Source organism: Orycteropus afer, unplaced genomic scaffold (assembly GCF_000298275.1).
Source record: "Orycteropus afer afer isolate SDZICR_OR568_19922 unplaced genomic scaffold, OryAfe1.0 scaffold00314, whole genome shotgun sequence".
NCBI lineage: Eukaryota > Metazoa > Chordata > Mammalia > Tubulidentata > Orycteropodidae > Orycteropus > Orycteropus afer.
In genome coordinates this window covers 1,531,538-1,541,931 of record NW_006921901.1, presented here as the reverse complement: position 1 = coordinate 1,541,931, position 10,394 = coordinate 1,531,538, and the positions used below count along the sequence as shown (strand labels likewise).

At 38.6% G+C, this 10,394-nt stretch overlaps 1 protein-coding gene across 1 annotated transcript in view; it reads left to right on the top strand.

Annotated features, from left to right (window-relative positions):
* Positions 1–10,394, top strand: part of SLC35F4 (solute carrier family 35 member F4) — a 310,639-nt gene that overhangs the window by 282,485 nt on the left and 17,760 nt on the right. Inside the window, exon 4 of the mRNA XM_007951869.1 lies at positions 5,001–5,220. Coding sequence (XP_007950060.1) covers positions 5,001–5,220 — 220 coding nt within the window. The remainder of the gene's footprint in view (positions 1–5,000; positions 5,221–10,394) is intronic.

Below are 10,394 nucleotides of genomic sequence, written 5' to 3'. Positions count from 1 at the left end.
CCAAGGAGGGGTCACTATGAGTTAGGGCCGACTCGACGGCACACAACTACTACTACTAATAATAATAAATGTGCTAGATTAGCCTGAGTGTTGTTGTTGTTGTTGTTATGTGCCTTCGAGTCAGACCCGACTCACAGTGACCCCTCCTTGGGTTTCCAAGGAGTATCATTATGGAAGTAGATTGCCCAACCTTCCTTCTGAGGAGTGGCTGGTGGGTTTGAGCCTTCTGGTTAGCAGTCAAGTACCTTAGCCACTATGCTACCAGAGCTCCTAGCCTCAGTGTAACTTTCTTTATATAGGCCTTTTGTGTCTCTGTTTAGATTTATTCCCAAGTACTTCATCTTTTTGTTGGTTATTGTAAATGGTATTGCTTTCCTGATTTCCTTTCAGAGTTTTCTTCATTAGTGTAAAGAAATCCAGCTTATTTTAATATGTTGATCTTGTATGCTACTACTTTGCTAAAACTATAAATTAGTTCCATTAATTTTCTGGAAAATTGAGTCTTTGGGATCTTCATAGATGGCAGATGGGAGAGCAACAGTTCTTCACACCAGCTGATTCTTCCTCACTTAGTAAGTTTGTTTTGCAGGAGCCAAAACAACCTTCCTTCCTTGCTCGTGTACATAATGAAAAAAAGGAGTAACTGTTACAATTGATGCGTTATAAGATCATTAAAAAAAAAAAACCTATAAACAAACTTATCTTTTACTTCCATTTTCCATCATTAGCTTGGAAGTGCCTGGGAATATTAAAGTCATACTATGTGCTGATCTTCTACGTGTTTCCATGAAAACCCAATTTTAATTGGAAAAAAAAAGGAAAAATAAGAAAGGACACATGTTGTCTGGTTTGATAGAAAGAATGAAGCCTTATACATGTGTGTTATTACCAAAGACACTTTGTATTTTGACTCCTATCAAAATAGACATGATCTTGGACAAAAGATTCTTTAATGACAGTATTCAATAAATGATTATAAGGGAGCATAGTTGATAACTATTTTAGTTTGATAGACTAAACTAAACTATTTTAGTCTGCTGGACTAAACTAAACTATTTTAGTCTGATAGACTAAAATTCTCCCTGTTTGAAAAGACCTATGTGTATTCATAGTGTGTGTGAGTTGAAAACTGTTAAGGTTTAAACATACATACTGATATATATATGAAAAAAAAAAAAAAACATATCTCAAGAACACCTTAAAGCAAGAGAAGTCGGTTTTGTTTAAGATAACACATGTCCAACAAAAGGCTGCAGCTGACAGGAATGTCTTTGGAAGTGAACTTCATCTTCACCACATGTCTCACATCAGACGAACTCTGAACTGAGTGGAATCTATAATTTGACAAGACACCGCTACCTGTTAGTACAGTGTCAGTGAAGTTGCCTATTATAGAAACTGAATCAAAAAGCTTTTATTTTCAAGCATATAAACACTGACTTCGAAGGGAATTTTCTCCAGTGGCTCCTCTCCATGTGAGAGGTAAACATTGCAGAATATTCTGAGATCCTTGATCTCTTTCCCTTGCAGACTTATTAACACCACCTGCCGAAAAGGTATTCCACTGAGCCCTGTCTTTGGTCACCCTTGCATCCCAAGCTTTCTTGGCAGGACAAGGGGAAAATAGAATTATAGCATGGGACTGGGAAACAGAATTTGTCCTATAGCACCAGACCCTCTGACTGCTTTCTTCTTTTTTCTTTAATAACATGAAAGCATCTCTAGTTTTTCTCTTATCAGTAACATCAAATGACTTGTCAATAGAATACCAATTCTGGATGGTAAGGGCTGTCCATGTGGAAATAGGTTTTGATCATTTAATTATTTCATTTACATACTGCCAGGAGAATTCAGTTGCCTCAGGTGAATTTGAAATTTAGGAAGAAAAAAAGTATATACCATAATTTTAACAAGGATGGTTTCTTAAGAGAAAAACATTTCTAGAAAACATGAAACTAGGGCAAAGATACATTATTTACCTGTGTTAGGTTCCTATGAAATGTGCTTGTGAATTTATCTGATATACAGAAAGCATTCAGTAACCAATAGCTGCTATTTCAATGATGAGTGTAATTAAAAATTATTAATGTTACCCAACTTCTAAGTTTAATTTTGACTTTTGCCATCTGTCAATGCTTCTTGACCACAAACTCATCACCCTAAGGATAAACCCACTGCTATACCTCAGCAAAAACCAAACTCACTGCCATTGAGTCGATTCTGACTCATAATGACCCTCATTGGGTTTCCAAGGCTATAAATCTTTACAGAAGCAGACTGCCTCATCTTTCTTCTGTGGAGCAGCTGATGGGTTCAAACCATGAACTTTTTTGCTGCAGCCAAATGCCGTAACCACTACACCACCAGAGCTCCTTACTGTTACACCTACTCCTCACTTATTGACCATCTTATTATCCAAAATTTTGCATTTGTAACAATAGTAAAAAATCTGTTGTCTGACTATTTTGTGCATTAACAATGTATGTCTGGCAATGATGAATGCTGAGGTAAGAGGCAAGAATAACGCTGGATGTGATGGTTAAGCTTATGTGTCCATGTGTTCGGGCCATGATTCTCAGTGGCTTGACAGTTATGTGATGATGTAATTTGGCAGTTACATCATGACGTAGTCATCCTGCACTTTTTGGTCTGATGTGGTCATGCTCCATTTTTGCATAATGCCAATTTTTGCATAATGACCTGGTCTTTCAAATCTGATAATATGAATTTAGTAAGTTAGGGGTGGGTATATTTGCTTTTCCATAAACAATGTTTTCTTTTCTTTCTTTCTTTCTTTTTTGAGTTTTCACATTTCCCAGCACTTAATGCTTACAAAGCATAAGGTTTTACACAGGTAACCTGACATTTGAACAGAGAGCATTTTTAATTCCTGTAACAGTGGTGACAAATGGGGAGAAGGCTGGCAGTGAGAGGAGAGAGGGAGTGAAAGGGAAACAAGGAGGAGCAAGGAGGGAACCTCGGGCACAGGAGAAGCCAGCTGGGAATAGTCTCTGTCGGGTAGCAGTATTTCCTCAGCCAGATGACCAGGGGACTCTCACTCATGCATCTGCTGGTCTTCCTGATGGAGGCAGAGTATCCGCTTGCGTGCATCCAGAGTCTTTGCTCAAGAGCACTCACCCCAGCACAGTGGTGAGCTCCACAAAGCAAGAGCTGTCACTGACTGGGGCCAGTGATGAGAAAAAGAAATCCTTTAATCAGATATGGGTTTCATTGTTATTCTTAAGAAGTATGCATTTAAAAAGGCATTTAATGGTTGTAGATGTTGGGATAAACTCACGCCCCTCAACCCCAGCTGGACATGGCAGCCTTTTTCACAAAACAGATCCCTTTCTGAGTACAGAACACACACTTGTGTCCAGGATGCTTTATGAAAACTGCCACTTGTTCTATGTGTGGGCTCTAACTCAAAATATCCCGATGGCTGAAGGGTTTTAGAGAAGCTGTTCATTTTCCTGTGTGCTGACCACATGTAGTTTCTATTTACTTGACAAAAGGACTTGCATTTATGTCGTTTAATCCTTTCATAGAAATTTCACCTCTTTCAAGTTACAGTTGACCCTTGAAGAGTCATGTTTTCATCTCATGAAAACCCTTGCTTTTTGGTTGTCTCCCACATGAAAGTAAAACCACTACATGGATTTCTGTGTGTGAAACATACATTTTTAACCTTCCTTGAATTCCTGGCTGTTTGAAAGCAACTGGTGTTCAATCTGACATTCACTGCAAGACACTCTGTCTGAGGCTATGCCCCTGTACCTGGAGCCTCACCACTTAAGCACTCCCTCATTCCATGTGGTCCCCTTGTGAGGTAAGTTCATTCACACTGTGAGGCAAACACTGGCTGGGCTTTACTCTGGTTTGCAATACTTTGAGGCACAATTATTTTCCTTTAGAAATGGCTGGAAGAGAAATCAGTACTATCTAGAGTCATGTAAGTATATTTTATTATAAACTTTATAGACATATCTAAATATTAATAGCTTGCTGCTTTGGATAAGATATACTACTCTTTAAAACACAATGCCTGGTACATGGTGTTGCTCAGGAAATGCATGAATTTTCATGGCCAACTGAGTAAAAAAAAAAAAAAAAATACTGCTAAGATCTCCCAGGGGTAAATATTTGAAGTTCATTGTCATGTAAGCACTGTTTGTATTACTTTCACTAAGGGTTTTATATTGCCTAATAAACTATTCCATGAAAATATATGTTCATTAGTTTGAACATTTTGATTATCATGGCCCTATGGACTAAATAATTGATTTAGCCAAAAATCAAACTATTCAGAGATTTAACTGAAGGGACTATTTTCACACACTGAATTCAGGCAGTTCTTCCAAAGTGGCCCAGTGTTTGGATATAAAGAAAACCTGAGTTTTCTATTTTGTTGTTACCATTTTGGGATTATTACAGAGCCTTTCTTCATTTTTCTGCCTCAAAAATGCTGGAGAGAAAAGTTAATCAGCTGGGTGGATGTATCAGGAAGAGGCATAATGCCTTAGGAATAATAAACTCTTGATATGCATGTGTCTTCCCATGATACAGAAGGGTCCCTGTTCAGTAGGATTCTGTGTTGCCTCTAGCCTCTTCAAACAGTAGCTGCCATCCTGAACCTATCTCCCAGTGGGAAAGAAACTTCTCTCTCTTCCAAGAACTAGTGATTTCAGTAATTTCCTTTTTCCATATTTCTCTGGGCTTCTCCGAGAATGTTCAGAAGGGCAGAATGGCTTGCTGTCCCGGCAGTGTCTCTCGAGAACATGGAGGCAGGAGATAGCTTAGCTCTACACCTATGAAAATGTATGTTCTTTTCTAAGAAAATCTGTGCAGGTGCTGTGACCAGTAGATGGCAGAAGTAGGTTCCTGAGAAAAATGATGGGTGTGAGTGTTTGTGTTCTTGCCTGAAAATGGTTGCCAAGGGCTAGGCAAGGCTAGATATGTAACAAGTAGTACCTGAATATTAACCTCTTTTTCTTTCCTAGAGAATGCAGTCGGATTTTTGGTGAAGATGGTCTAACATTGAAGCTGTTTCTTAAAAGAACTGCTCCTTTTTCTATTCTATGGACTTTGACTAATTACCTGTATTTACTGGCTTTAAAGAAGCTGACGGCCACAGATGTCTCCGCTCTCTTCTGTTGTAACAAAGCCTTTGTCTTCCTGCTGTCGTGGATTGTGCTGAAAGACAGGTTCATGGGAGTGAGGGTAATGGCACAATTGATTCAATGCGTGATGCCTCCCTTAATCGTAAAACGTTGGCCTCAGGAGAACCGCTTTGTTTCGTGGAATTTCTGTAAAGCTTTTTCCATTGGTTCTGATTACAAATTGAAATTTGAAGATGCATTTGGAAGTCCAGACGATTACAACATCATGGCAGAATAAAGAGGTTCTTTTAACTGGGTAGTCAGCTGATTTCAATAGGAGGCACTAAAATGGACAGAGAAAATAAGTTCTTTTTTTAGAATTAATTTTTAGAAGTAATGGTGTGGTCAGTCCCTTTCTGTCCTCAGAAAAGAAGAGTCTGAGAAAATTAGCCACCGTAAAGATTATGATTTGCTTTTTCAATCAACATATGTTGGGACAACCCCTTTGTGTCATCCCCACCCCCAGAGATGGATTTAATTAATATTGGTGTAAGTAGATAAGATTACCAAACAGTAATTAAAGTCACTGGTAATGACACATGCTGTTAAAAGTAGCTATATATCTAGTGTGACTAATCTAGAAATGGAACTAAAAGCACCAACTTATACTTTGGTGTACAAATCCTTAATTGAACTGCATTAAACTTCCACCAGCCCCTTCAGTTCTGAGTTTATTCCTTTCAAGAGTAACATGGCTTTAAAATAGTTCTGTGTTAGAAATGGATTGTTTGAAAGCCATGCAGATATAAGGACCAGAGCTCATTTATATAATGTGGCATGCAGCTATGATAAAAATATTGAGACAGTAATTCTTGAGAAGGATGTCCAACTATATAACCTTTTCCCAGAAAATAAACATTACACAGCTTACTATTCACTGAAAGAGATGTCCAATATTTTGCTGTCAAAATTTTGTGCTTATTGGCAATGGTTCCAGGATCCTTGCACCTCAAATGCTGAAATTAATATCTATATTGGAGGGAGAGTTTATGGTGACCATTAACTCTGAAAACTTTTTCATTTTTTTAATTCTAGACAAGTTAGCAAATTCTGGTTGTATCTTGGGAGAGCTTCTCAGAAATGAAGCATAACATGAACAGGAAGTAGAAATCCATGATAGAAGACAAGATAAAACACTGTATGAATCAGTCCAAAACACAATTAGAATACACCCAAAGATGATACCACATTCTCCACTAGCAAATCTTAGATTTGACACTCATAGGACTGAACATCATGTTTTTATACCTGAACACTGATTATCCACTATCAGGCAAGGACCCTCACTAGTCCTTGAGAACAAGGACCTTCCCTGTATTCACTGCTGCATTCAGAATGGTCCACATATGTGTGCAGCCCATTGCAAAATGAAAATGCAGAGCTCCTTGTTAAAAAATTATTAACAATTTCAGGGTGGTGACAGCAGAACATTAAACCACGGTGTGCCCACAAAGTGAGTCCTGCCACTGTTTCCAACACGTAGAGTAATGCAGGGCACAAAATAGGGGTTCAAAAGCTATTTAAGGATATAGAGAATGAACATATGCTTATAGGATCTTTCTGTTCACTATCTCCCACCACCATGGGCTGCCCATGAGGACTTGGAAAGTCTTGGCACAAGAGGGAAAAAGAGAGAAGATTTGGGAGTTTTCTGTTCTCTCCGTGGCATCTGAATGCCAAAAATCAGTTTAGACCTTCACTATTCAATTTACCAGATAAAGTATAAAATGGTGAGAAAACCAATTGTATTTGCACGAATGATTGCATTTAACCATGGACCTCACCAATGCAAGAGGTCACATTCTATTTAAGAAAGTGCAGTGTTTGAGTCTTTCAGATGTGGGGGGTAGGGGACAAACCCAGGTGTGTAATTTATATTTAAATCATAGCTTTAGGAATTTGGCATCTGTAGTGGGTTGAATGGTGACCCCAAAAAGTTATGTTCATCCTCTAATCCCCAAAACCTGTGAATGTTACCTTCTTTGGAAAAAAAAAAAAAAAGTCTTCACAGATATAATTTTGAGTTAAGGATCTTGAGATGAGATCATCCTGATTACCCAGGTGAGTCCTAAATCCAGTAACAAGGGTCCTGGTAAGAGACACACAAAGGAGAGACACAGAGAAGAGGAAAAGACGGTGTGACCACGGAGGCAGATTGGAATGATGTGGCCAGAAGCCCAGGGATGCTGAGGCAGCCACCAGAAGCTAGAATAGAAAGGAACAAATTCTCCTTTAGAGCCCCCAGAAGGAATGCTATGCTGCGTTTTGAACTTCTAACCTCCAGAATTGTGAGAGAATAAATTTCTGTTGTTTTACGTCACCAGGTTTATGTTAATTTGTTACAGCAGCCTCAGGAAAATAATAGAGCATCTGTAAGTAATAAGACCTGATAAAAGAAATAAGTAGCCAATAAGTACATATTAATAAATATATGTATAAATTAAGACATCATAGATGGAAAAATAGTGAGCATTCACGTCAGGCATGCTGTTAGAAGTCAGATATTGTTCTTTCTGAATGACAGGAAGTGGTTCACTTCTCACTGTGAAATATTAGGAAGTGTTTAATGCCATGTTCCAGAAAACTGTCAAAGTAATTTTAATGATGCCCATAATCAGGCCATGAAATATGAGAAGCACCAAAACATATTCAGCATTTTGCCTTTTGACAGTGTCAGCAATCCTTTTACTCTTGAGACATATTGAGAACATGTATAATTAGGTCATTTGAGAAACTAAAGGAGGCCAAATAGAGTGCAGACGACATAAATGGAGTTCTTGCTTATTGCCTACATCTAAGTACCTAAAGCACAGCCCCTCTAGAAGCTACCCTGCTGGAGTACTCTTAAAAACAAACAAAAACAGTTAAAGTGTTGCATGCACTCATAGATTAAAATTTATATTTCTGATCATGCTAAAGCTGCAGTGGTTTAGAAATAAATGGTTAGTATATTATAATTCGCATTTGCTTGGCCCCAAAATGATCACATTTAAGGTGAAAAGATAAGGCCTTCTCTACGCCCGTTCTTTCATGTCAGAAGAACACCATGGATGGAGTGAGGAATACTTTTAAGTTATAATATTATAACTTGGATTTCTCCAGCTGGCTAGAACTATCAATTAACTATGCTCACATAAAAACTAAGTATGTTGAATAACTTATTAATATTTTGTTTCTTTGGAATATTGATTAAATTACAGATGGAAAAGTAATCTCTTACACATTTCATTTTCTATTATGAAGTCATTTCAGTTAATTTGCTGGTAAACTTTGATGCACAAAAATCTTTCATGAGCAATTGTTTGCATCTAATATATGATCTCATATATTATATGAAATTAGTAAACCTCTTTAAAAAATCAGATTTTTTCAAAAATATTGAAAAACTCTTGGTAAATGATAATTCAGCTCTTGCAGTTTTGAGGAGCTTTGCATATCTGAGTATCTGTCTTATTTAGCTAGAATTCACAAATTCCTGGGAACAGAGGAATCACCTTAATGGTGAATGAGCCGCTGAGAGTATTTTTCTCTCTCTGGTGTCTACTTCACTCCAGTGAAAAGTAGAAAGGTAGAAACCTTTCTTTCAAATCTGGTTTCTTCCTTCTTCTTTTTTTTTTTTTTTTTTTAATTAATTGAGTTAATTTTCTTTCTTTCTTTTTCAAATTGCTTTGTTCATAGGGAGAAAATTGGTGGTCAGCGAAGGTTCAGCAGACCTCAAATTTTTTAGCCAATTTAGGTGATGAGTTTGGGTCCCTTCACCTTGGCACTCCAATATTTTCCAGTTACATTGGGTCCCTATGCAGCTATGATAGCGTAGGGCCTGAGGCACTTGACTGCTAACCAAGGCAGTTCAAACCCACCAACCACTCCTTGGAAGGGAGGTTGGGCAATCTACTTCCGTAATGACTCCACCTTGGAAACCCAAGGGGGGGGTCACTATGAGTCGTGTCTGACTCGACAGCTCATAACAACAACAATAACATGCAGTTAGCTGCCCCAATTGGCTGTTTTGGAGACTTCCTGGATCCACTGAGGACTGCCACAATATGTTAGTTAAATTGAATCTTTCACTGCTTCAACTGTGCTGCTTCTGTGAATCAAACTGAGCTCCAGTGTTCTCTAAGGCAGGACGTTGGAGCTGAGGGGCTACTGATTTGTGCTGATATTACATATTATGGTTCTAGATGATGTTTTGTTTCCATCTCGCCTTTGACTGACATTTATGTAGTAACAAGTCTTGTGCAGTGCAGATTCTGCGTCTTTTATCCAGAACCTTCATGATACCTGGGGGAGGGGTGAAGGGCGGGTAGTGGGACTCTCCCCTTTCATCTCTTCTTGGCAAGACAATGACTTATGAATAATGCCAAGAGGGGAGAAAACTGGGTCCTGATGGCTCAGATTTTATGCCCAGAAGGAATCCATAATCCCTTCAACAAGGTGCACTCTATGGTTCTACTCTACCCTCCACACACACACTTCAGTCTTTCCTTCTGGGATTTCTTTTTCCTGTTTCCCATCAGGTTTCCCTTTGAGATCATTTTCAAATGGATTTTATCCATATACAAATCAAAATATGTGAGGAGGCAGGGAGAAATGTTGGTTCAAGGCCCTGCCACCCTTTTCTCCCTCACACACACAGCATCTGTGTGACTGAAGACTGCCGTGTTTATTAAGGAACCATAAATGTGACATGTGCAGTGCAGAAGTCTTAAGGATTCTGTATAGAAAGGGTTCCTTGACAATGAATTCTGCCTAAATACATACACTCAAGAGAGAAAACAAGGATGAAAATCAGGGTTGCTCTCATTGGCCCAGCCAGTAATGTGTGTGTATCCCAACCACAACCGCTAACCATTGGTCTTAAACCTAAGTACAGCCACTGCCAAATGTAGCTGTGAGTGCCTCCATTTTAGGAACTGTGCAGGCCCTGGGATTCGAAGGTCCATTGAAAGCCAATGAAGCCTCTTCATGCTCTGCCTAGATTCAGGAAATAGAATTAACCTCAATGTCAAGTAAGGAAAGAGAATTGGGTTATGATCACTCATTTAGATCTTTAAAATCCCTGAGGAAATACTATAGCAAGAGAAGCAATTAAAGGATCATTGCAACATCCTGGACCCGACAAGACCTGGTATTGTTATGAGAATGATAGTTCTGGAAACCATCTTTGAATGGAAAATGCATTTTTGTGGGAAAGCCTCGTGGAGATCCAGAGAAGACCCAGACCCTTGTGAC